This window comes from Pseudopipra pipra, chromosome 4 (genome assembly GCF_036250125.1).
Source record: "Pseudopipra pipra isolate bDixPip1 chromosome 4, bDixPip1.hap1, whole genome shotgun sequence".
NCBI lineage: Eukaryota > Metazoa > Chordata > Aves > Passeriformes > Pipridae > Pseudopipra > Pseudopipra pipra.
Genome location: NC_087552.1, coordinates 25,547,969 through 25,575,449, shown reverse-complemented (window position 1 = coordinate 25,575,449; position 27,481 = coordinate 25,547,969). Strand labels below are relative to the sequence as shown.

The window sequence follows — 27,481 nt, the reverse complement described above, 5'->3', positions numbered from 1 at the left end:
AAAATAGAAAATAGATTTTTAATTAGTCTAAATCTAGATGCTTTCAAGATTCTGTCATTATTTTAAAATCCCAACATCATCTTTTTTGGCTTATTTTTATTTCTAATGGTTCACTTGGCAAATAATTTATTGAAATTTGAAAAATAATATAAGCCCTGAGGGCTCGATCATCAAATCCACTCCCCTCTTCCAAATTTGGGTGTCACATTAACATGTAGTTAAGGAGCAAAATCCATTTACAGTTAGGCGGTTTTTTCTTTTTTGTGCAAAAAATAGGGCAAGTCATCTTGCATACTCATATCATCACATCCTCACTTAAATTTTGTAGAATAACACTATGGGAATGCAGACCATTAATACCTAATAACCACATTTATTCCTTTACTTTTGCTGTGTTAATGCAGTAGAGAGTGTTTTGGGTTTGTTTTGGATATTATTTACCTTAGGCAACTTACTAAACAAAACATAATTTCCTTGTAAGCCAAATTCTTGTAATCACTTTAATGCATTAGCAGATAATTAGTACTGATTTACATAGTTTGGCTTAAGAAATTATCTTTACTGTGAGTACAACTATTTAAGCTAGTGATGGAGTACAATTGTTATTCCCAGGAAAGACAAATTTTTATACAAAGTTACTATAACAATGTTTTAACAAAAAGTAAAAATGAAATTTTATTTATTATCATGTTACAATCTTCATAACTTTTCACAATATTCCTCTTCTGTGCATAAAATCTACTTTTAAACAAATATGAAGAGTGATAGAAAAATTGAAATGACTTAAAAAATTATTAACCAAGGCACGCAATACATATTTATATAAATTTTCAGCTGTCATCTTGGGGGAAAAAAAAAGGCAAAGGAAAGATGTAAAATTCAGTGCTGACTTTACAAGAAATCTTATTAATTTTGCTTTAGTGATACTGGTCTTCTTCTAGAGTTGGCCCAGGCGAGAGATTCCAAGATACTGAAAGTGTCAATGATCACACCTCTGTGTTGCAGCAGGAGGGGCTGGAGCCTGAGGCTGTCAGGGCACAGCTGGAAGACGTGTGGGATACCAAGCAGAGGAAAGTGATGTGCAGCTGTCTGAAGAGTTGCACTATAAGAAATAATGAAAAATGTCTGTTATTCAACAGACTGGGCCATGTTTGTTTAGAAATAGATCAAAGGCTGTGTTTGTTGAAATGAGTATGAGAGAATCAAAACCAGTCTATTCCTTCAGATCCACCAACTGGATATCAGTTCCATTATCCTCCTCCCACCTTGCATAAGGAAAATGTGATGATCTATGGGTAGGCATGAGCTAAGAGAAGCTAAGAACTTTGCACTGGAGCTGGAGACTCATCTGTTTGGAGGGTCAAAATATTAGCAATAGAAAGGTAGGTCTTTAATGTTTATCTGCAATTTTTGTAACAATCAAAAACTCAAAAATCTCCCTGCAATTAGTCATTAAAAAAGTGGTCTCTCCGAACAAATATGAAGACAGAAAATAGCAAGAAAGCTGTAGAGAGGCTGTAATTTGCAGAAGCAGAGAACCTTGGACTTTGATGTGGATAATTCAAAACCAAAATTGATTGAAGGTGCTGGATAAATTGTATTTGCAAGTTCTCCCACATCTAATTCACCTTCTCTCTCCCATATAATGATTTTCTAAAGGTGACAGACATCACCTATTCTGATCCCAAGGTTATCTCCCCTTACATGATTCATCTCACTTTAGCCATCTGAAATTTATAAGCATCTCTGTTATTACCCAGGTGTTTGGGGTTTTTTTTTTGTTGGTTTTTTTTTGTAATAGTTTTCCCCAGCTTTGGAGCTTTTGAAATTCAAAGCTTTTTTACTCATTAAGTGTAGGTGACTTCATCTCCACTCAAGGAAACAGCTTTGTTAGGAATGCCCATGTAGAAGTTAAACTGGCTCTTGAAGGAGTGATAATTTTTCATTCTCAGCTTGTATCATAAGACTAATTTTTTTGTTTTAATGAGAAATTTGGAAGAGGAAGGCATGAACAAGTGATTTAGAGGATAAGCAGCAGCAGAGGAAATACCCAGTGTTTTATAGTGTGGACACTGTGCTCTTGTGAGCAGGGGGGCAGCTGGCTCCAGAAATGAGACATGGAAACACAGTTCTCACAAGAAGCAACTGCCCACTCCTTTACATGAGAATAGGGTGGCAGAAGAGACCTCACTGAAGATAATCCTCTTTCAGTACCAAAAATCTCCCCACCATAACAGTGCAACACTGCATCCCCTGACTTGGGAAAGTTGGAGAGGCAAACTGAATCAAAGTAACTTAGCTAACAAAGCCTTTAAAATGACATTTTTCTCAAGGAATAAACGGCATCATTTTGCTACCGTGAACAAATAGTACTTAATCCCTTTTGAAACTCTAATAATGCAAAATCACAAATGCTCCTCGTACCTAAAATGTTACACTTCAGTTTCAAAAATTTCAGATCCTAAGCTCATCTGAAGGAAAGTAGACTGAAGAAGAAAATCAAACTTCAACTTTTGAACCTGTTCAGCACAGACTGTTCTTGCAGAGATCAAGAAACCAAAAAATTTCAGTGCCTGAGAAAATCTAGGAACTGGGTAAACATCTCAAGGAAAAGATTTTCACATACATTAACAGAATGCTGACATCCTTGCTCTTAGCCTTGAATTTTTAATGCAAGTCATCCTTCCATGCATAAGAAAGGTTGCATGACTATTTTTAGAGGAGTTAGAAAAACAAGAATTTCATCTGGACACATCCTTGCATTCATAGCTTTCAACTTTATTCAATATGTTTGAATCTGCATGTGAAATCAGTATGTAGGACTAGACTCTAATACAGCATTTAGCTGCATAAACTGCATTAGTTGCAATAACTAACAGGAACTCTCAACTGCACCCACAAGTTAGCTAAGTGCCTAAACTGCTTGCTAATCTGCCCTGCAGTAAACATGAATATGTTGATACCTGATAAAAAGTTCTAGGACAAACCAGACTGTGATGATTATGGTTTATCTTGTGAAATCAGAACTTCTGAGCTGCGCTTCCATTCTATTATTACATAAATGCACTCTGATGGAAAGTACTTCCACAAGCATTAGTTTCCATGACAAATAACGTATGTCTGTGGGAGTGTGTGTGGCACACATTCACACATGTGCTCTTACCTCTGTTAATTAGGCATATGTTCCTTGTCTGTTGGGCTCTTAGTTGAAGACTGAAAAGAAATAGATGCAATCAACAGTCATTTATATCAGTAAGTTAGGTTGGTGCACAAAGTCTTTCAAAGTTGAATACTTCAGAAAATACATACCTAGGATGAGTTATTTCTTATTTGTTTTACTTCAAATGTGAAGACAACACATGTCCCTGGGAGCAGGGGAGCAAGAGACATCAATAAAAATAAGCAGGTGTTGTGTGGGAGAATGACATGAGGCGGATTTTGTACAAATCTTACTCCCAATAGCTGTCTGGTCTTTATGAGTGGCAATTAAGAGAGGCTGAGGGGTACACAAATATTCATTGCCTTGGTGAACTCCTCAGTCAACAGTGTGACTGTGAGCTTGCCTCTTGAACACCTGACTCAGTGACAAACAGGCAGGAAACTGATTTCTGTTATTTTCTTGATATTAAGTTTGAGCATCATGTGAAGCTACAAAATACTTAAGAAATTGGAAGTAAGCCAGGCTAAAGGTGTAGCTTCACAAGTCCAATGGACGCTATTGTAAACTACCAATGAGTAAGTATTTTAAAGACTAGAGGTCCTGACTGAAATGCATACTGTTGAGGTAATGAAGAAAAAAGATGCTTTTCTATGACTTCCTCACTCTCCACATATACAAAAGCTTGTATGTGCTTCAGGATCCCAAGTTATTTTAACTTTGCTAACTGGGCTGATTAAAGAAGTTTGAGTGCCCATGGATTCAAATGTCAAAATTAAGGTCTTTGACCTAGTAGAGACAACAGAAACTGGTTATTGTGCCCAAAATTAAGTGCTGGTTTTTGGGTTTTCAAAGAACTCTACTCAGACACAACCTGCAAGCTGGAGTGGTATCAACTGATGAATAAGCAATCTATTAGCAACTTGGATTAAAAACAAGGTGCTGATGAGGGCTGAGGAATGAAGCCAGACATTTAGGATAGTGAATGTAATCAATAAACTGCCAGTTCGTAAAAGGTGCATTGTGCATGGTTTTTTTGGGATGAAGCTGGGAAAGAGAGTTGGTCGTTGGCAGCTGGTTGGGCATCTGCAAATTTGGAAATCAAAATCTGGAAGAAGAAGTTCTGTGGAGGATGCCTTTACTGCAGTGGATGACCTGGTTACTTATAGTGCCTTACAGGAGTGGGTCAGTATTAAACAGTCTATAGCAACAGCTAGTAAAGCTGTCCTTGAGTATGAAGGCCACTTCAGTGTAAGTACCTATTGATTTTAACAGCTATGAAATAAATGGTTAAAGTTGAGATCCCTGGGGAAAAAGCTTTGACCCTTCCACAGCAGGCCACTTATCTTGCATTTAGTCTTTTCTAAGACCTACCTTCGTTTAAAACTATTATATAAGTTGCTGGCATTTAAATAACAACAAAACAACAACAATAGTAAATCAAGCTTAGCATTTGTTTAATGCAGTATTTGTCTTCTGAAATCCATCTGAGTTATAGTTTGTCTTTGATGGCTGCTCATTATCTAGTAATGAAGCAGTGACACCTACTAATCAGTTCTTGCTGCTATGTCAAGAGTGGAGAATAGAGCATCAGTCATTCCCAGTTTTGATGAGGAATCTTACTCTTTACTAAGCATTCCTAAAGACCTTCAAACCCTTGTTCGAGGTTCTATAGAGATCAGCTATGAGAGGATAGCTCACTACAAGCAATGAAAACCATCTTACGTAGTTTCTGCAATCTTGTGCATATTTTTAGATGCTAGATGACAAAATCCGTGGGATGTAGCACATGAGGTGCCACAATGCAAGTGCAATAGATGGCAGATTATGAAATCTCATTTTCACAGGTAATTCAAATGGCCAATGATGCAGACAGAAGTGTTTAAAAAACAATATGATGCCTATGTGCTAATAAGTATAGACCTGGAATGCATGTGGAAGCTGCATTGTTTTTTAAGACTTTAAAAGAAACTTGTCTAATAATCCTTGCATAAATCCTGTCTCAGCTGCTGCCATTCATTTTCTTAGTGGACACGCACAAACCCAAGACTCTCAAACCTTTGATTCTCTTGTTCTCTCCACTCTGCTGTCTCTCCTACTCCATAGTACTTCAGGAGTGGCAAGGCAGCTTTCCAATTAGTGTGTGAGCCTTGCTTACAGATAGTTTCCCATGGGCAACAGGCTACTTTGGTGGTGCACCCTAAAAAATCTCGGCTACTTAAATTTCAAAATGGGCCTTTTCCCCACAAATCTTTTATGTATTTCCCTGAAATTTTATTAAAGTTATTTGTTTTTATTGGTTTTGTTCTGCTGGCTAACATCCTATTTACTTTCTTGGAAAAAAAGAGAAGATATTATCAATGTCTGTGGATCAGACCATATTATACAGTATTGAGATAAACCATTGTCTGTGCCTCTACCTTCTGCAAATGAACATTCCAGGCCTTATTTAGTTATTCTTAAAATAGGCTTTTGTAGATATTTCGCTCCAAGAGTGGCAGAACTTTTTGCTTTGCAGTTGATTTTTTTTGGGGGTGTTATTCAGTCATATATTAAACTGTTGCAAACGGAGATGTGAACTTTGCGATAGCATCAAATGTTATAATGGAAGACTGAACCAAGTGCCACTCTCATTAATAACTTTCATTACAGGGAAGCAAGATCAAACTTATCAAGAAACTAAAAATTATGTTCCACACTAATTTATAAGAGATATTTTCTTTTCTCATTAAAATAAAAGCAAATTCCTTTCCTACCAGGCTTCTGATGTGATCTCTTTAAATCCTCAATCAAGACTTCAAAAACTGTCTGCGAAAAAGACTATGCAAACCCTTATTTCAAACATGGAATCAGGAGAGGGAGGCCCATGTTTTTAAAGGTACAGAATGGAGAGTCTGTATACAGATGTAAAAACTAGAATTCTTGAAACATACCTAAGGACTGCTAACATTCATATATCCTGCTTTATTAAATGGCATGTGAAAAAAAAAGTCTCTCAAATTAATGCTCTCTGGTCTGCTTTCCTTACAACCTTTGAAGGAGAAAATAAAGTAATTTTCATTTTTGTTTCAGGCAATGTATTTCTGTCTGGACTTAAGTATTAGTTTTCTGACATCCTTCTTAATTCTTGCCCTCACTATGCCTCCAGCTGTAGAGGAAGTCCTCATTTTCAAGCATTGAAATATCTGATAGTAAAGTGCAGTGTTGGACAAGACAGGGGCCTCCATAATGATTCTTCCCACTGTATTTCTGCAGCACTAAGCTGCTGATTTATATGCGACACAGGACATCGACAGTGTAACAGAGGGCAAAGAGGTTAAGATCAGAAGGGAACATAGTGATCATTATCTGAGTTATTGGATAATTTCACAAAATTTACAATTCTGGTGTTGATACTACATTTCTGCTGATATAATTCAATAAATGAACTCTGGAGGGAGGACAGCTACAGAGGCAGGACAGATTTGGCCTTAAAAAAACCCAGACAAATACTTTCCAAGAATCACCTCCATATTGACATGAGCTTTGCCTTGCCTACAGAAAACAGGCTGTAGGTACAAATGCAGTGACCCCAAGCCCTCAGGTTCTGAGTGCCTTGTGAAGGCTTTTGATGCTGCACCCCTACCAGCCACAGAGGATATTAACACTGAAATATCTGGACTGCAAAGCTGCCACTGGGCAGCTTTCCCTTATTTAATTGCAGTATCTCACAAGTCCATATAAATACAACAATGTGTAAGAGAATAATGAAAGCAGTACTGTGGATTATTTTTCTCTTTTGCAGTAACAAAATAACACATTTAGGTGATAATTTTAAATAGCAATATACAAATGGTACTGAGTCCAATGTAAAAAAGAAACACTAACTTTCGTTTCAGCATATGTAGTGAATTTTACAGAAATCATAGGCCTAAAATCAATACCACTCAATACAATCTTTTCACAACAAGAGAAAACAGTTTATAGGAAATGAAGATGATTTATACTGTTGCAGATGACATTCAATCACAAAGAATCATAGAATATCCTGAGTTGGAAGGCATCCACAATGATCATCTAGTCCAGCTGCTGGCCCTACACAGGACAACCCCAAAAGTCCATTTTTCCCCCCAAACGGAAAAAGGCATCTTGAATGACAAATGGTGCACTTTTAATTAATGACTCACAATACTCATAAAAACTGCTGTAGCAGTGGAAAGTTCATCAAGAATTTGCAAGTGCCAACTGATGGCTGATTTACAAATAAAATATTGAAGTCATCAAGCAAATTGTTCTAAAGAAACCATCAACCCTAATTGTGATGATGCAGTAGGAAATGGGCTACAGAAAAGCTGAGCTACAGATACTTGGTAAATTTTCTGCCCCATTAACTCTCAGTGAGTTTGTCTCTGGGATGAAATCTTGACTCTGCTGAAGGCCTGATTATGCAACCATAACTTAAATGTGGTCAGATACAGAAAACGCTCATTACAAATTCAATGCCTGATCCAAAAGGCTTTGGATTGGACCTTTGCAGTATACTTACAGTTCAAGGTTTCAGAGTTCTAAAAGACAGAAAAAATGCAACTTACCATTCAGATTTTAATTTTCTTCTCTGTTTCCAATAGTGGTGTCTCTAGGGTGATGCACTTTTTCCTTTAAGTAAAAAACAAGCATAAAACCAGCAGCAGAAAACAGTAATGGAAGTTTACGGTAAAAATAACGAGTGACTACAAAAAGCTGAATTCTTTAGCATTCTGAACACCAAGCTTCTCTCTCCAGGAAAATAATTTTAAAAGGCTGAAAAATGTTTATGATGGTAATTTTAGCATTTATACTTAAGTCTTGTGGGATGTTTCCACCATCAGTAAGTTACATTGATTCTGGTATTAGATTACTGAGACTTGGGGTTCTGGTGGTTTTTTGTTCTGGAAAAGATATTTTTCTTCAAAAATCCAAGTGAGGACCAGACAACTGCAGTGATAGCATGAAGTAAATTCACCATGTTTATAGAGGGGTAATAACAAAAGACTTTTCTGTGGAACAAAACCAAAGAAAAGGAACAAAACCAAAGAGAAGTCACACGTGCAGTGCAGGGCATAAATGACCACTATAAAGTAGTTTTTTCTCTGAAGCAGTAAAAACAGGCCAAGTAAATCCTTCTTGAAATACAGCCATCTTATAGTTTACAAAGAAAAAAAAAAGACTTATACCTTAGTGCTGCTATAATGGCAGAGATTAGATATCATCTTCCTCCACGAGAAATTCTCCTGACTGATAGAACAATATCCACAATTCATCTGTGTGCTTGGCTGCAGATGGATTTGGAAAGGGGCATCCACCACACTCTTGCACTACTGCCGAACAGCTAGTGCCACGCTCCTGGTGCCCAGCCCAGGAACCAGGCTGCTAAACTCTTCTAGGCCCTTGCACTTTTGCCATTAAGTGTTCCACTGTGATGACTAAGCTCAGACTATTTCTTCAGTAGATGCAAACACAAAGAGCATTTAATCTCTCCTTGTTGGCAGCAACTGATAGCTCTCTCACTCTGCAAAGTAGCAGACTAGCTTTGGTTTTCCTCTTTCTACTAAATGAGTCAAATGATAACAAAAAAATATTTTTCTTAATGCATGACTTCATATAAAATGAGGGCATAACCTCTTCCTCCATGTGTCTTTTTAGAAGTAATTAACAAACCTCCTCTCCATAGCCTGCAGTTTTGATGCAGTTTTTTCAGTGACTCAGTGTGTGGGCTTTTGTAAATCCTGTTTTTGTGCACCTCAATTTACTCCATACATCGAATACAAAGGAGCTGAAGAGGATTGTTAACAGTTCTGAATTCCACTAAGTATATTCAACATTTTCAGATATGCATAAGCCTGGTGTAAGTTGGTATATATTAACTGACTGTAATAAATGTATGCTTGATATAGTTATGTTTCTGTTAGTTGACACTGCTCAATAGCACATTCAGCTCATTTGGTTACATAAGGTTCGTGGTTTCCTGAAAGATGCAGAGACCTAAGCATCACCTAGCAGTTTCAAACAGAAACTGCTGGTCTTAGAAGACCAACATATTTAACTTGGGATTTTAACCAATGGCAACGGCACCTGAAGTCAGGCAAAGTAAATTCAGGAAGTCTCTCAAGTAATTAAGCAACAGTGAAAATGTGTATCTAGTAAATTCAGAACCATAAGCAACAAGCTCCTTGGGAGCTGACTCTTATTTCTGACCTCACATATAGGAGCCAAAACACAAGATTTTGTTTCTAGAACTTCTGATCAAGATTCTTGTCAAGAAACAAATTTCAGATTCATACTTTTTGAGTGGATTGTAGTCTCTCTTTTTCCTTCTGCCACCATTTAAATCTGTCCAGGGCTTCATCCACAGAAATTGCCCCCTTTTTCACCTGTTCCTGCAAGTGGATTAGTTCTTCCTGTTCAGCAGGGAGGTTGTGTTTCATGATGCCGTAAGTTGCTGTGTCAGTGTGGCCTCTATGTGCTACAAAAAAATGGAGAAAGAGAGAAATGAAAAATGCAACAAATCAATGAGGATTCTACCATTACTCTTTGGCAGCAGAGCAGCATCTTAAACATATTACCCTGGTCCATGGATTCTCCACTAGTGTTGGTTCATACAAGAACTTCCCTCTAGCACTACATTTCCTTCTACCACTACAGCTAGAGTACTGACGTTTTAAAGGAAATTGTTGCTATGTTAAGACATAAAAAATATCCACAGTGCCTTTTTTCTCATTCCCTCTCCAACTTCACTGCAGTTCCCCAGTACTAATAAATTAGTGATTACATGCTGCTCTATATGATTTAATCCTGACCTGCTACTTGATAACTGAAGCAGGAGGAAATATTTTCACTCAGTGTTCATTCATTTTGTACACAACATTGTTAATTATTTTAGGGTACCATTAATGGAATTTACAGTAGTAACATTTTGAAGTGCTGCAACTCAAATAATAACTGGATTGCCACAGGTAACTAATTTTACATGGATCTTGGGGTACCCAGGAGAGAACTGTTGCTCCCCACATTGCCATCTTTCCATGGCTGGCATTAGTGCACAGCTGAGCCCTCCTGTCTTTCCTTTTCTTGGTTTTAATCACAATAATGAAAGGAAACAGAAAAATGTGAAATAACTCTGACTCTACAAATCTTTCCTACAAGACTATAACTTTTATTCTTTTTTCTTTAATCTGATCTCTTAATGCTGCAATACCATCAAGGACATAAATCACAGGTGGCAAAACAGATGCTAAATTAGCCAAAATCAAGTCACAGCAAATCTCTACTAGTTCTACTGAAAAATATCAAGGCAGTTAAAGAGCTAAATTAAATTCTGTACCGTGCTTCTTAGCGTCGCAATACGTCCTGTTTTTGTCACTGGTCACTCGAGTGGCCTTTTGCTGAAACACTGCAACAACATTAAGAATACAAGGAAGTTGAAAAATGGCAATTTTTCACACATTCTGAACAAAGGAAGTAGACTCATAAAAGCAGGCTGGAATAAATTTTTTGTTCTAGCCTAGCAGTACTTTTCAACCCACTTGTCAGTCTAATGTTAATTACTTGAAAAATTGTTCTATTGCACAGAATGGCAGGATTACTGATATTATAGATACCATGACAAAAAGCTTTTAAGAAAATAAATGGACTTATCACCTTAACATGTTACTTGTTCAGAAGAAATACCTAGATCTCAGAGTTCTTCATATGGTACAGACACTTACTGTAGACTGCTTATTAATTTTTGGGGAAAGCTAAGGCAGAAATAAACCAAATAGTACCAGGTGAGAATAATGACACTGCTAAAGAAAGAGTATGTGTATAGTTTTGTCTATTTTATTCAAGTCCTAGGAACAGCAAAGCACAATCACTCTCCTTAGTGTAGCCCATCATCCCAATTCCTGTTAAGTGCCCAGAGTACAGCCAGCCTGGATATGCCCTAAAATGCTACTGTCAAACTTTTGCTGGCAGCACAGTAAAACCCAGAAAGTGGGAATTTCTGACTTAGCTACTGTCACACAAGCTTTTTCTCTTAAGTCTCAGTTCTGATTTTAGCTAAACAAATGACAATCTAGAATAATTCCTTCCAATTAAGTAATCCTCTGTCATCACTGCAATGCAGCAAATGTGCCAGTTCAATGGAGCAAATATTTGCTTGGGGACCGAGGCCCAGTACAACGGAGCTCTGCTCAAGCAGCAGAACAGGCTCGGCGTGGTAGCCTGGAGTCCTGGCTTCTTGCTCCTGTGGACCAGGGAAACCCAGTGGAGCTTGGTTTGCACCTTGTCTGCCTGCCCAGGGCTGCCTTGTACAATGCATCTCCTTCTCTCACGGCAACTTGTAAAATGGATGATCAAGACCACTGTGACACCTAAACTCAGCACATGCTGCATGCAGAGGTGAGGAAGAAGCAATTCATAAGGGTGTGTTTTCTACACTGCAGAACAAAGTTTTTATGCTAACTCCTGCGTAGGCTTGTATGAAGGTGATGATGAATGAAAACAGCTAGGGACTTGATGTTCATTAAAAAAGTTCTCAGCCTAAATGCAGAGAGAAAACACAGGTAGCATAAGCTGATGATGTTATGTCCCTAGCTCAGCCTAATACTGACAGATTTTAACTTTTGTAATATTCTTCTGTCATTCTCAAAGTATCCTGCTAAATATGGTTGCAGTATTTTCTTCTATATTTGAAATAGTATTCGCCTTTAAAAGATGAAATTAAAGTAATGAGAACACAGACATAATGCAGGCAGCCTGAATTTTACTGCATAAGGAAAAGGGACATACTCAACAGTGCGCCTGATTAGAAAGCACTTTAATTGATAGACTTTGAAATTTCTGCTGAGTTTTGCAGTGTTGGAGTAATCAGAAATGGAATTACTTCTCCAGTGAAAAGTAGAACTATTAAAACCACTTTACGTGCCGCATCTTGTTGGAATGATTTTAGCTGGCAGCAAGCATTCAGTGTGGGTGAGGTCAGTGAAAACAAACGCCTGTTTCTGGAATGCCTGGAAAGACAGGTACACTCCACTGTACAACTGCCATAGGTTTAAGGAAGACTCTGGCAATTCACCCTTTCATTCCCATATTCTTATGAACTACTCGAATACAGCAGTTAAATAAAAGAAACAGGTCATCTTGCACAGGAATGGTCATCTTCCATTATTTCTTTATGGAAGATAAAGTAAATATACCTTCAGCAAAGCAGGATTAATAAAGCAATTTTTTAAAGTGTCAAAATTCCACAATCCTTTATTTTTATATATATATATATAATCTATGGCAGAGAGGCACAGAAAATCTGATTAAAAGGGTATAGTACTTCTTTTATACTTTTATACTTAATGTGCACATTTCAATAACATCTGTGTGATCAGAAAGAGAGTCCTTTTGAATTTTTAATCATGTTGTGACTGGCTAAAGTACCTATAGACGCTTGTAGGTCAAAATCCACAAATTAAATGTCCTGACCTGATATATGCTATATAATTTTTGTCTACAACATATCTCTTCTTCCCTTGCAGTTTCTCAGAATTAAAAGAGGCTAAGAGAACTAATAAGTAATTCCATTTATTCCCTCTCCTCTCTTCAGCTGCTACAGGATACAGATGAAGTTTTTTGCAAGACCTAAATACATTTTTATGCCCTAGGCAGTAAGATTGCTCTTTAGGAATGTAATGTAACCTCAATATTCCTCCAGCAAAGCAAACTCAGAAAGCATGAAAGTACTGCAGTATTTTCTAGTAGGACTTGAAACCAGAAAGCAACATTTAAAAAGTGGGACAAAACACAAATTTTGTGGCAAATATGCAGAACCCTGGGAAAATCCTTAACGTAAGGCTTGGAAAGTGAGTGGGATCCAAGGAACTCTGAATTGCCTTTTTCATCTCAATCAGACTAGCTACAGATCTTATTTCAGGCTGTCTGCACATGCAGGTAAATAATGCTATGATTTTGAAATGTGGTTAATATTTTCATAGTTATCACCACAAACAGAAGGGTTAGAAACACTTAAAATCTAAGTCTCTTGTGTATAATTCTGTACTAAGAGCAGTGTTGTATAGTACAAGAAACTGTGCAGGGTATAAGGGGTCTAGAGAGAGAGAGAGAAATTTTTTACAACAGCTTTTAGTTGACAAAAAGAACAGGAATCTGATTTTCAGAATAAATAGAGTTTCTAACACAAAGTTGTAACAGTAAGGAATCACAGATGCACTATGACATTTCAAAAATTGCTTAGTGATGTAATTAGAAACACAGGTAATCAAAATGTGGAAGGAGTTAGATCATGGGAGAGGAGAACTCATATCAGTTAGGAGGCAATGATCAACCAAGAAATGGTTTCTAATTTATATTTTACTTTACCCATCTAAACTATGAGGGATATCGCCTATGTGCTGTATTGGCAACATTACCTCTAAAAATCAAACAACAGTTTGCCACTATGCACTAATGATTCAAACAAAGCTAGACTGATGAACCTACCCTCTAGAAGAATATGTGAGCTAATCATACCTAATACTTATATACTTAGTCCACCCTTCCAGTAGCACAAACACAAAGGAGAAAAGACACAGTGGAAAAAAAAAATCAATCAATAAATATCACTCTTTTGAATTCAGCTTGCTTAGGAAATTCAAGATGCATTTATTCATCAGCTTCATTGAGCCGATGTTCCAAACAAAATTATCTATCACCATGACTACTTTATTCAGTAAACATTCAAAACCAAAATACAGGGGAATAAAGTCTTTATATGAACACAAGACTAAGTGATAATTCAAATTAATTAATACACTAGGGTTCCACTTATTAACACATATCAACTCAGATGCAAATTAAGACGAACTTGTAAGCTTCCTCCTTGTTCTTAGTAGGTTTTTGCTTCATTCATTTTAGAATTGTCACACAAATAATTAATGATTAATGGAAGAATAGAGAAGAAGGGGTGAATTGCTAGTTGGGATATGTTGCAGGTAGAGACTCCTGTCCTTGCCCATTCCATTCTTTTCCCCAGTATTTAAACATTTTAACATCTAAACTGTGTATGCAGAGTACCTAGGCAAATAAAACTTGCAAGTTCTTTTTTTCTGGTAGGGATTAGATTGTAAATTAGATGTAGCACAGCAAGGGATGACAAATACACAGAGAATACTAAGGAAGGAATATAGTAGAATGATGCTTATTATTCAGGAGATGAGAACTCTGCAGATATTTGTTCCCATCCTTTTAGATTTCATTTTCCTTTTGTCTGTTTTGTTTGCTAACAAAGTGAACTGCACTCAGCATGAGGACTAGGTAGAGGTCATCAATCCAATGCTAACCAGTAAGTTTTGTAAGATGACTAATAACCACTCCTAAAACTTACACAAAATATTTCACATATTTCAGATTAAACAAAAAAATTCTAGTGACTCCTAACATGAAATCAACTAAGGAAATGGGGCCCTGTAAACAGACTTTTTTATTTTTCCAAGAGAAGTCAGCTGAGCACAGAACAAAAGTGCATCAGTATGCCTCACGAATCTGGTCTAATTATTGTGGAGAAGCGATGGCTGTACAGTGCAAGGGAACAAAGGCTCAAGTCCCAGAAGCTGTCCTATCGTGGCAGCATAGGTGTCTGAATGCACGTAACACCATGACAAGGCAAAGGAAAAAAGTCTGCTTTAAGTGCACAAGTGCAAGAAAATGAGTGACCACATCTCACCTGGTACAGAAATTCTGATCTGGTCTAAATGTTCAGCCTGACACTCAAGACATTTTTGATAACACATAACAGTCATTTCATCAGAATAAAGACCAGGTGAGATCAAATGCACTTGCAGAAATATCCTACTGCCACGTCACTGTTACTTGCAGTGGCCCAGTGCACGCTGCCTGAGTTTTTCAGTGACAGCATCACATCCACTCATCACAACTTACACAGGCTACTGTCAGCCTCTACCTTGCACAGCTACTTAGCTGACTGAGAATGAAAAATCCCATTTTCTCAGACCAATAGCAGAATGGTTTTAAAAAGAATTACAGTGTAATGACAATGTGAAATTATTAGTCCAAAAATAAACAAATGTTCGCCATCAATTCTCTCCCCAATTTTGCAGAGCATAAAAGCTCAAATCTGTTAGAATCTCAGCAAGTTTGGTCACAGAGGGACCTCAAGAGGTCCTGAGGTCATTACAGATCTCATTGCATAGAGATGACTCCCCTACACCGAGGCAAGGTAATAAAAATAATACCAGAACTCTTTTTTACAGAAGGGGTAAAGAATGAGTGAGAAGAATAGGTACTGGTGGTTAGTTCAAGATGCTGTTCAAAGAGTGTTGTCAAAGTACTTGCTGTACCATACACAATGAAAAGAACTCACACCTTTGCTCTTATTGGAAGTTTAAATTAGTGGATCATGGAAGTTGGAAGGACGTTAGCGATACACTCAAGAGTATTTGCTCCAGCACACAAAACCTGAATATATTTCTTCAGTCCCATTTTTCTTGAGCACAGAAAAACAAAAAAAGGAAGACTCTTTATTTGTTTTTACCACAAGTATGCTATCTGGTTTGCAACCAGGCAGCATCCTATAAATATTTTTTCTCTCTGTGCACCTTATTCAGTATGTGCTTCAATCTACCAAAGTTAAGATAGCAAAAAATCTGACTGAATAAATATAGTGGATGAAGCTGGTATACCACTCTCCAACCAGCTCTGTAAAAACACTCTAACTACTCAAAGCCAGCTAAACAGTGCTTCCTAGTATCATGTCATTCATGGAAAAACATCCTTAAGTTGGGAATACATAATGAAATTCATCTGCAGTGCAGTACTTTATATTCACTGTAGGAAAGTACTACAAAATCCCTCTGTGGGACATAAATGTTTTGCAGTGTTGCATAGGCTCTTAGGCTTCACTTTGGAAACCCCTGCTTTAGAGCATTTAAACAATTGGCATAATAAGAATTACTGACTCAGGATGCGATCACTACAGTTCCCAGTAATCAGCCTGGTAAGTTTCCAAGACATTAACAGTTCTGTTCTGGACTTTGTTTATTCATTTCAGTTGGGTTTATGCTGTCTATTCTGTATGTCAGATATTCTCCCTCCCTAAAAATATCCGCTGGCTGCTACTTTTCCTGCATACCCTGTGATTTTGATGAGCACTGAGAATGCTATTCTCTTTTGGAACAGTAACTGGAAAACATACTTTTCCACTTCTAACTTTTAACCCTAGTATGAGGTCCCACAGAAAGCTATGTTTAAATAATAAAATGTTTTCAGTGCACAGAGGGGTAACACGTTCCTTCAGGGAGTTGTGAGAGGTTTGCAAAGGAGCAAAGCCTATAGCATATGAAGTTTTATTTATGCTGGTGTAGGACAGGTGTCCTTGCTGCAGAGAACCCTTTCATACTAGGGGTCTGTGATAAGAGGTAAATGATTAAACTAGGACAGTAATGTAATCCTTGACCTTGAGGCAGTCCTAGTAGGTCAGACTTCAGAAATGGCAGGGGGGCATTAGATAAACTCATGCACCTGCCCTACAAATACACCAGTAACTTTGGTATCCAGCTCAATCAAATCTGGTATCAATAGGGAACATTAAAATTGCAGTCTAAACTGAAAACACAACGTCTTCATACATTTATTTAACAGTTGTTTTGCCAGCACACAACTAAAAAGAACCACTGAAATATCTACAGAGGAATAATAAGCACCTGAGGAATGGTAAGGGAGCACACTAAGAGTGCACACCATCTGGACAACAAGCTATTTGGCACTAATTTGCAGCTCCATTGGTTGACGAGCCTTTCATGCAGAAGACAGAATTCTTGCAGTGGTCTAAATTAAAGAACAAATGCACTCTCTGATTGTTAAAAATGCAGTATACGTTTACCAGTGTTCAGCACAGTAGTTGGAATGTTCATTAAAATTTGAAAATGGAATAAATGAAACTGAGTAAAAGTGATTAGAACACTTACATTTTAAATCTTTCAACTCCCCCATGTTTCCTAGAATTTATTTGTCAGCAAATTCAAGTCAGATGCTCAAACTGTAAATTGTGGTAGTTCAGTTATGACAACTTGCATCAAGTGTTTACTGCCTAGGTTTTGAAGTGTAGCTCTTACTCTGAAAGTGACTCTAAAAACTGGCTTGTCAAGTCCCATGTTTTTTTTCCATAGATCAACAGTTTCCCTAGCCTGTTCGGCAGAGCACCAAGTGGGGTAATCTACAGGGAGCAGACTTTCTGCCCAGTGTAAACTTGAGATTCCATGTATTTGGAAGCTGCTTATTTCAAAGAAAGCTATTTGCTCGCTTTCTTCTGTGTTGCTACTTTCATGGAAACACCACTTCTTCTGCTTAAAGGAAAAGATACTCTTTTGTAACTTCATGGCCTTTGTTCAATTTGTGGTGAAAGTCTTCATGGGAATTCAGCTACTTGATTTGTCCAGATAGATATTAAGAAATAAATTAAAAAGTAGTCACCAGCATGCAATCCAAGAGCCAAAAGGCATTTCTGCTATGCAATGCCTTTTTTCTTTTTCCAATAAACGAGCCCATCTATGGGTACATAAAAAGAAATCCTCCTCTTGCATCTCTGTATGACACTATCACAACAGTCCTTGTAATCCTTTGGGCATGAAGCTTGTTCTTTCCATTAACTCCCAAAGTACACGAGGATCCAGTTGTGAGTGACTGCGTGGCCTTAATGCAGCCCTCCTCTGTGCATCATGCTCCAGTCTCTAATCCCATTTTTCCACAGGACCTGTGTCTTACTAAACACCAGAAGGAAATGGTTCTGGAGATCAACCAGAACTGTGCAGTGAAGACAATCTGTTTCTTACAGGAATATTAAATTATTTGTTTTATAAGTTGAAAGGTATTTAGTAAATGAAGAGAAAATGCAGAGGAGGGGAGGATGCCTCAGCTAAGGAACTAAAATTTGCTCTGCAGAGCAGGACTTCTCTTTCCAACAAAGCCCTAGTATAATGTCAGATATGTCATTTAAGCCAGCAATCAAGCTTGTCAGTCCCTGATGTCAGGGTAGTGACTAGACACACTAATGATTTAATCTGAAGTTCTGAGTGGCCACTGAAATCAATGGCTTTGAATGAATAAAGTATGAGCTAATGCTGTTAAATCTCAAGAATCTTAGTTACTTCATATTGGGCATCCAAAAACCTCAATGGATAGAGAACAAATCAAAGGGTTTAAAACGGGAGGGTCTGAAATGTGGGACCTAAGGCAGGAATGAATTATATTTTAAACAAAATGGGAATAAAAAACACTGAAGTTTTTCATGCTTAACCACTTTAAACACTAGATGAAACAAAATACCTGTGATAAATAGGAGCATATTTATTACTGTACTGCAATGTTTGTGGTAGGGTGAAAGAAGAGCAAAACTACCTCAATTCTAACTTTTGATTATTTGACTTTGCCTCTTCTGTAATACACTTTTTAATACAATATATGAAAATAAAACCCAAAAGTATCATCAATTTATTTGAGGGATGAAAAATGTGTATATGCACTAACTAGCTAGAGTATTTTACACTGATTAGATTAAATTACAAAGGAATGGCCACAAACACATGCAGATTTTAATGATGGACTAGAACGAAATTTTCTAGTTCTTACAGATGAAGCAACCTTTTTTTTCCCTGAATATAAGCAGTTCTAATATAATAAACTGGAAACTGGGATGTTGCTGGACTGGATAAAGAATTTTTTAACCACTGTGGAGAAGAACAAAAATTGCCAATCCAAGTAGTAAGAAAAATCTTTTACCAGAAGGTATATTCCTTCTGTCTGAAATGTCACTTGCTATCTCAGGAATCCCTGCACAAACAGGAGAGCAAAATACTCCAGAAATACAGGTAGGCAAAATAGAGGCCTGAGTGGTCAGCTGAAGCTTTCTTGAAGCACTTCTACTTTTCTCATGTTCTATGTAAGTAAAGGAACTTGAGTCAGGGGCTGATTTCACAGAACTACAGGAAACTAATTTGTCTACTACTACTTGCTTATAAAAACAAAGGTAAAAACCTTGTGGGTGTGTGTATATATAAATATATATATGGTAAACCACAGTCCCACCAAAGCAGTTCCACTTATAATCCCTTCCTTAGCAAACAGTTAGAGGAGACAAAGCAGAAATACTCCAGTGCAATAATAGACAGTAAAAGCAATCCCCCAAATAAAGCACCCTCACATTAAGGGTTTTCAAATCACTGGTCTATCTATAATGATGGTGGACCAAGATTTGAGATGCTGCTCTAGCAACCTCAGTAAAAGCAGCCATTTCATGACTTTTATAGCTGTAACAGGCCCCCTATACCCATCCATTCTTGGGTTACACTGTAACTACTGTAATAATTCATACTCATGCCTCCTGAATATGCTGAAGAAAGAGCAACTAAATGATGACTACATTAGTCCATGCATTCTGGCCCTACCCTGGAGTTATACAGCCTGGAGTAAGAGAGCTAGCTAAGAAGAATAAAAGAAATCACTGACTGAGACAGGTATGAAAAAGGAGGTGCTCCTCTGTATTTGGTGGAATGTTTTGCATAGTATTAATTCTGATTTAGTGCAAAACATGCACTGCATGCAGTAAGCAATCTAATGGTGTCCTTTGTCAGCCTATTTTTCTACCATTTTATTCTTATGTATATTCTTATACCTTGGCAGGTTTTTGCAGAGGAGGCTGGAAATGCAGGCAGCATGGATTTTGGGACTGAAACAGAGATCTTTGCAGTAAGTTCACTGAATTCCTTTTGTTACTTTGAAATTTGGCTTTAGTTTGAATTGGAATGCAAAGATACCTGAAATCCCTTCCAGCCTTACATTTCCATGAATAAGCTCAAAAACGTTCCCCAGTTTTCATAGTAATGGTAAAAGGACATAATCCTTCCTGCTAGAAATATAAATGATCCTACCTAGAAACAGTGGCCAGTTCTAGCATTTTGTATTGGAGAAAGGATATTTGGAAGAGGAATTCTCACACAGGCATTTCTCCCTACTGTTCTTATCAGAAAAAAAAAAGACTGAAATTTCTCTCTCAGAATTAAGTAAAATCATTTCAGTAAAGAAACCGAAAGGCAACTGCTAGAACAGATACACTCACAGCTAGCTCAGTGATTCTTAATTTTCCCTCATATTCTCGTAATTTTTTAAAAGCTAAATAAAAATTGTGATACTATCTGACATGCAAACTGAAAATTAACATCACTCAGAGATGTTCTCAGCTCATTTGAAGGGTGAGAATAGTTTGACTGAAACAAACAATGTGTTGGTTTGAAGGTAACAGAACAGGGATCTTAGTCTTTTAGAAAATGTTATTCATCAAACAGAAGAGACGTCTACATTCTACTAGAAGATACTGACAAAGCAGCAGTGCTCACCTTGGACTATATAGGGCGTGTTCTCCTCTCTGACTGGTGAACATGTGGGACGAGGGGCAGGGGCTGGCGGCCTGTTCGCGATAAAGGACCTGCAATGTTTCCTCTTCTCCTCCTCCTCACCCACTATGAAATCATACACAGATTCCTCCAGTTTCACAGCAGTATATGGGTGTTCCTCCTCGCTGTCTTCCTCGCATGTATCTTGGTCTTCTCTGTAGCACACTGTTTTGAGTCCATCATCATGTTCTCTTTTGTTCCTGTCCATCACTAAATTCCTCTCTGAAGAAGGAAGAAATTGCGTTGCATTTAAAGGGTAAAGAAAGGAGATTAGGACTTATCTTAAAGCTTTAAGTTTCCTAAAGTAACTCAGAGACCTAATTTCACTTCTAAACTAAAGTGCTCTGATTTTCAGAGGCTTCTGATCATGTAACTCAGGAGAGAGAATGTCCCAAAGGAATAATTACAACTTCAGGGACTCCTCCTGATTTCACATCAGATTATCAAACATAGATTCTTAGCTATTAGCCACAAAATAAATGGACTTATTTGAAGAAATACAGAGTGCCACAGTTGCTCTCACAAACATGTTGTTTCATGGTGAAGCCAAGTAAGTGGCACCTGTGGCCCTTGGCATTCTGGAAAACATTTTGTTTCTTACCTGTTGCAACAGTGACTTAAGAACTGAAATTATCTTAGAAAATGTTGGATTTTGTCTTTCCTACATCTTCAATGTCCCACATGGTTTTGAGGGCTTTACTAAGATGTGCTGTAGGCCAAGGTCAAAAAAAAAAAAAATTCCCCTTACAGTGTAGGTAAAATTTATGACCTCTTATAATCTGTGCTAAGACTACTCAAAAACCTCCCAAATACCTGCAAATGCCTCTCTGTACTCCCTGTATTTCATATATTTCATAGTACAACTACTTAGAACTTGCTTTCCTTTAGCTTGTACATTTTACAGCATTAAAAGGCATTGATGAGTTTCCCGATACCTGGATTTGCTTTGATTTGTCTTTAAAACCCCCACAAACTTCTAAGAGTTACAGGATGTTACTGAGGCTGGTGTTCCCATAAATGTTTATAACTTCCTTGTGATGATTACCCATCTTTCCTGCAAAAACAGTAGACCTGCCTGGAATTCTTGTACTGACTCATTTTTTCCTTGCGTTGTAATTTACTGCCTGTACATATGTGGATCTGCTAAACTAGGCTGTGGTCACTACTGGTGTTTTCAATCGTTTGGCTGCTATTTAAAGAATGACCTATTTATGGGTCCAGAGGAGCTAAACAACCTTTTAAAGTGGGATACCTTTGTAAATGGGATGCATCATTTATAAATGGGATGTATTAATAATATGGAATATCAACATGTATTCTGACTATTATATAAAAATGGTTTAAAACAACAAGTGGGATTAATATACCTGCCATATTTAATATGAATAATATTTTGTGTCACTATACAAGTTCTGCTTCTTTCTCTGTAGGACATTCATTTTTTTTTTTTAACTCCCACAGGGGGCACTCTCAGGCCACTGCCAAAACACAAACTTGAAGAAAAGGGGACTTGCCTTTGAAGTACTCCACAGCAACTCCTAAAGCAAGCGGCTCACTGCAAATACATAGCAGTGACTCATTAGAGCTCCTCTTTGAAGGCAAGGATCATCCTCATTTAGAGGAATCCTGATAACTCATTCCCCAGTCATGTTTTATGGCTAAACATAGGAAAATTCAGAGCACGTTTTAAATGAACTCTTCACACAGGAGCATTTTCAAATGAACTCTGCTTTACTAGGACAGGATTCAGCACAGGACACTACAAAGCCAGGAAACTTTCTTTGCTGGTACCCACACACAGATAGGTGGTGTTTGGCAGAGAGGGTCACATTACTACTTGATGGTATAGCCATGTAACACCTATTCCAAAACAGGCATTTATACCAAACCTACACTAACAAATCCTGCATGCCAAAACTGACCCCTCATTTATACACACATATAGCTCCAGTTGAGTATTTTGTGGGAAGCAAAACGGATTTTTAGCATTAATTTTATTCTGCCCCTCTTTCTCTTACAATTCACCTACAATTCTCCTACAATTCCTGCATGTAGCCAGCTTTTTCTTGGACAGCAGAACACAGGAAAAATTCTACCTATAGCATGCTATAAGACTAGAGAGCTATTTCTGTCTAATTATGTGAACTTCAGAGTGCTTGGTGATGGTAATTTAAGACTCTAATAGGTTACACCACATTTGAAAACAGAGTTAACGGTTATAAGCAGTGGAGAAACTGAGAAGCAGTTTGTGTGCACACTAATCAGTAGTGTCCACAACAAATAAGAAGGTTTTTTCCCCCTATTTAAGTCTGGTATTTCAGCTTGGATTATTTTGCATACTTATTTTCTCAGTGAGAAAAATTGACGATCATCCCTTTTGAAACAGATGCAAATAGCATTTTGGGCTTCTCATCACTTTCACCAAACTCAACACAAAATTTTAGATTTTTCTCTGGGGAATAAGTATTAGAAAAAAAGATAAAGGGAAAGCATTTAATTCACTGTCAGAATTTCTCCCTTTCTTTTCAATCTGCAACACAATATAGCTTTTTACTTCTAACTAACTATAACATTAGCTAAAATATAAGAAAATACTACATTACTTCTCTCTACATGGTCCCTTTCTATTACTTTTACCTGTGAAATTCCAAGCTATATTAAATCAAGATAGTATTTAATGCTTTAAAATGGTAAATACTTAAGGCAACTTGACAAAAATACAAGCTCAATCTTTTGTTTCAAGCCTCTCTTGTAAATCCAGTGCATTATTTGGCAGCTCTCTGAAACAGGCATAGTTAGGAAAACATGAACCCAACAGCCCATACCAATGTATTACCTGACAGATCTGCTCATGAACATCTTGATGCAGCAAAGTGCATATGCACATGCTTGCTTTGCAGCATTAGGGCCATACTGCCTAGCTACAAGTGATCATATGTAATCTCTGCAGCAGCGCATAGTCTGCACTTGCACATGTTTGTATCTGGGCTTATTTTCCTCCCAAGACTGTACCTTGTGATTTGTGCAGATTGTCCTGTCTTAGGATGCCAGGCAGATTTCGAGGGGGAGGAGGGGGTGGCCTCTTACAGAGAAAGCAATCTCTTCTGTTCTCTTTGAGATCATCCTGTATGTTGGCATACAAATCGTCAGGACTGTTGTGAAAGCTATATGATTCCTCCTCTTCTTGATCTTCATGTTCTGTCTCCTCTCTGCTGTCTCTTACATCATCTTTCTTTTCCTCATCCACTTCAGCTTTGTGTTGGCATCTCGATCCAATTCCATATTGATCTCCCGGGTTCTGCTTGGTTTTTAATACTAAAGAATGCATTATTTCATTTAAAATTTGCCATCTGGAAACATTTCCTGTTTCAAGGATTCCCACAGAAGCAACACAATGGCTAATAAAACTTTTATGAACTGATACAGTAGAAAAGCTGTCAAATACATACTGCCAGTGAACAGCTTTTTAAATATTTACCAAATGAACAGTGGAAGTTTTCATTGTACCTTGCTACTCTGATACATGCCATCTTCGTGCGTGCAATGTTAAACTCTTCTAGAGCTGCTGTCAGAATGAAATCACATACTCTCCTTGCCTGCATAATTTGTATTACTTGATTTTCAATGCAGCACAGTGCAACACTTAACAAAATAAAGCCACAGCTCACATATCTGTGGTACTTGTTTTTACACAATGCGGTTTTGGGTGCTTTCTCCTTAAAATGAAATAAACATTGCCCATGAGAGACATGACTGTACACCTGTAGAAACAGAGCTCCTCTGCCCAGGTGGCCTAGAAGGCCAGTGGCATCCTGGCCTGTATCAGGAACAGTGTGGCCAGCAGGACATGGGAAGTAATTCTGCCCCTGTACTCATCACTGGTGGGGCTGCACCTTGAGTACTGTGTCCAGTTCTTGGCCCCTCAGTTCAGGAAGGATGTTGTGGTCCTGGAGCATGTCCAAAGAAGAGTAACAAGGCTGGTGAAGGGACTCGAGCACAGGTCCTATGAGGAGTGGCTGAGGAGCTGTGGCTGTTTAGCCTAGAGAAAAGGAGGCTCAGGAGAGACTTCATCACTCCCTACAACTACCTAGCCTCTTCTTGCAGGCAACCAGCAATAGGCCAGGAGGACACAGTCTCAAGATGCACCAGGGCAGGTTTAGGTTGGACATTAAGAAGAAGTTCTACACAGAGTGACTGGGCACTAGAATGGGCTCCCCAGGGAGGTGGTGGAGTCACCATCCCTGGAAGTGTTTAAGAAAAGATCGGATCTGGCACTCAGTGTCATGGTCTAGTTGACAGGATGGTCCTGGATCATAGATTGGACTTGATGATTTCAGACATCTTTTACAACCTAATTGATTCCACAGTTCTGTGATTCTTTCTTTAGTGGCCCATGGACCACAGAACAAGAATACAGTGGAGGGATGTGAAAGTGTACATTTTAAACTCCTATGTCAAGATCAGTAACATAATAGAGTAACTACACAAGTCCATCATCAGACTGTACTGAACCATTGAGGTAGGTTTCCATTCTGCGTTATCCTTTGGTGATGCCTGCCTTTCACCATTGATTCAAATGTGAGGTTAGGGCATTTAGCTGGCTAACGTGGCCAGCTGTTACAATTTGTTTTCTTCTTCCATGTGTCCACATATACAGTGTGACAGAGACACTGGAAAACCTACCAGAGCTAACCTGTTTTTCTCCAGTGTCTATCATCCACCTATATGTGCTAAAGCAACCAGCCTAAATTTAGCAAATAAGAAACTTCCTTTTCATATGTATGAGACAGTTAAAAAGATAAAATTTTCAACAAGATAGAAAGAGAATAAAATTTAGCATTATAGATCCAGGATACTCTTAAGATATATGCAAAATATATGCTATCAGTAAATGCAAATAAGCAACTTTGTCTGCAGTTTTCAAGGGGAATGTATATGACCACAGATCATCAATAAGCTTGTCAACAATCTATGCTTAGAAGTATGAACATCAAGCTGCAAAACATCAACTGTCTGTGCCTCCATACAGGACTTCACTGCACCTGTAGGCAGTGCCTCCCCTTATCTGAAGGCTGTTCTCTGAGAACTTGGAGAATTCAGCTGTTTTCAAGGTTCAGAGTAGAGATGATAAATTTCCAGAATGTACAAGGAGGTGTGGTTGCACTGAGTTCTCTCTTACTGAGCGATAACTTTGTTATCATAGCTGAATCCCTCAACTGCCTTCCCCTTCTCCTAGGACATCTGCCTTCCCTGGAAGTTGCAGTAACACGTGGAAGTTGAAAGTGTTAGAATAAATTTGCCCTTTCTGTCCATAACTTCAAACGCTTAATACAGCACATACAAAACCCAATAAAACTGTCTAACAACATGACTTACTCATGGCTGGTTGAGTTTCCAAGCCTAACATAAGCTCATAAGTGTTACTGTCTTCTGCTTCCTCTCTGCAACCGGTGAAATTATTTGCTGCATTAATCTACAAAGAAAAATAAAGAAGGATATTTGTTTTAGTGACATCATCTCCTACCTTCACACTTTGCTATTGATATAATATTCAACATTCTACTAGGAGGAAAGTGGAGACAGAAACATTGTACATTTGCAACTGTGTAATGATATACATGTTTTGGCAAACGGAACACACGTATCTCAATACATATAAAGGACACAAGGTTCTGCCATGAAGTGATACCAAGTTTGCACAGCAAGGATTGACGCTAATTCATCTTTACCTAGCAGTGCACTGGGCTGTCCAGACAGTTTCCAAGTTTGCTCCCAGCTGTGAAGCACTCATAGGTAATGAGAAAGATCAGTAACAGAAAAACACAAAGTCCATAGGACATGACTGAATAGCTCAAGGGTGCACACAGTGCAAGAAATCTCTGGAGAGCTCATTACAAACAGTTCCTGTATCCCAGCGGTTGGTACCAAAAGTCGTGTGTGCACTGAAAAACCAGAAATGGGACTGCAAAGCATGTTAGCAGTTCTACCCAATGACCAAATGCGGCGAAGTGGTTTTTTGTTCCTCTAGAAAGTTGTTACATTCACACAGCGCTATTCAAAATTAGCCTCAGGAGGGTCAGAACAATCAGTTTTCTAAAACATTATCAATGTATTTCTTCAAGCAGAAGAGATACAAACCTCTGCTCACCCACAACAGCTAAAAGCAAACCTGTAATACTACAACAGACAGTTTTGTTGTCTTAAAATACAGAACACACATTTGCTAATTGCCGACTTTCGGAAACAACTGGAATTTCAAAAGGCGATAGTTTTTTTAAAGAAACCCAACAGGACCTTGGTTCCCATGTAAATGGGATATGAAACTATCCTCCACAGACACAGTGGAGCCCTCAACAATTATTCAGGAATTTTGAATCACAAAACTCTGGGGGTTTGAATACACCAACCCCAAAGCAGGCAAGGAAACAGCATGGTCCATATATCATCCAGTCTGCAAGATTAAGTACAAGCAGAAGAGTGGACTGTGGAGTTCACAGTCAAGAGGAAGAACTGATCTGTAGTTACACCGTTCTGCAGAGCACAGAAACTGATTCTCAGGAACTCATGGCAGAACTCTCAAGAAGTTTGTTCCTAGTATCCTGCTGTCTCCTGGCACCCACAACCATTGTCTCAGGGACAGAGTTCTTGCTGCATGAAAGAGAAAAAAAATTTGAGAGAGTTTTTCTGTGGAACTGAGAATGCCTTCTTTCCAGAAGCTCTTGTACACAGCCACCTCATGAATAGCAGTCCGGAGACGGTGCAGCCATCAGACTGTACAACAGGTACCTCTCTGGCCTGCTTTGCTGCTCTAAGAATACACCTGGATCCCTACACAGCTATGCTTGCTTCCAACAATAAAGTATTAATCTCTGCCTTC

The 27,481-nt window shown here is 38.1% G+C and overlaps 1 protein-coding gene across 2 annotated transcripts in view; it reads right to left on the bottom strand.

Annotated features, from left to right (window-relative positions):
* Nucleotides 1-649: 649 nt before the first annotated feature.
* The window catches only part of BANK1 (B cell scaffold protein with ankyrin repeats 1), a 138,078-nt gene continuing 111,246 nt past the window's right edge, over nucleotides 650-27,481 (bottom strand). Inside the window, exons 8-15 of one of the 2 annotated variants that reach the window (XR_010430056.1) lie at nucleotides 25,981-26,077; nucleotides 23,617-23,919; nucleotides 20,548-20,826; nucleotides 10,497-10,565; nucleotides 9,457-9,638; nucleotides 7,729-7,792; nucleotides 3,164-3,213; nucleotides 650-1,102 (exon numbers count right to left, since the gene is read on the bottom strand). Coding sequence is in view for 1 of the 2 variants with exons in the window: in XM_064652000.1 (XP_064508070.1) it covers nucleotides 7,739-7,792; nucleotides 9,457-9,638; nucleotides 10,497-10,565; nucleotides 20,548-20,826; nucleotides 23,617-23,919; nucleotides 25,981-26,077 (984 nt within the window). In the remaining variant the exon portion in view is untranslated. Of the gene's footprint in view, nucleotides 3,214-7,728; nucleotides 7,793-9,456; nucleotides 9,639-10,496; nucleotides 10,566-20,547; nucleotides 20,827-23,616; nucleotides 23,920-25,980; nucleotides 26,078-27,481 lie in introns of both variants that reach the window. The other variant, XM_064652000.1, reaches the window with a different exon arrangement.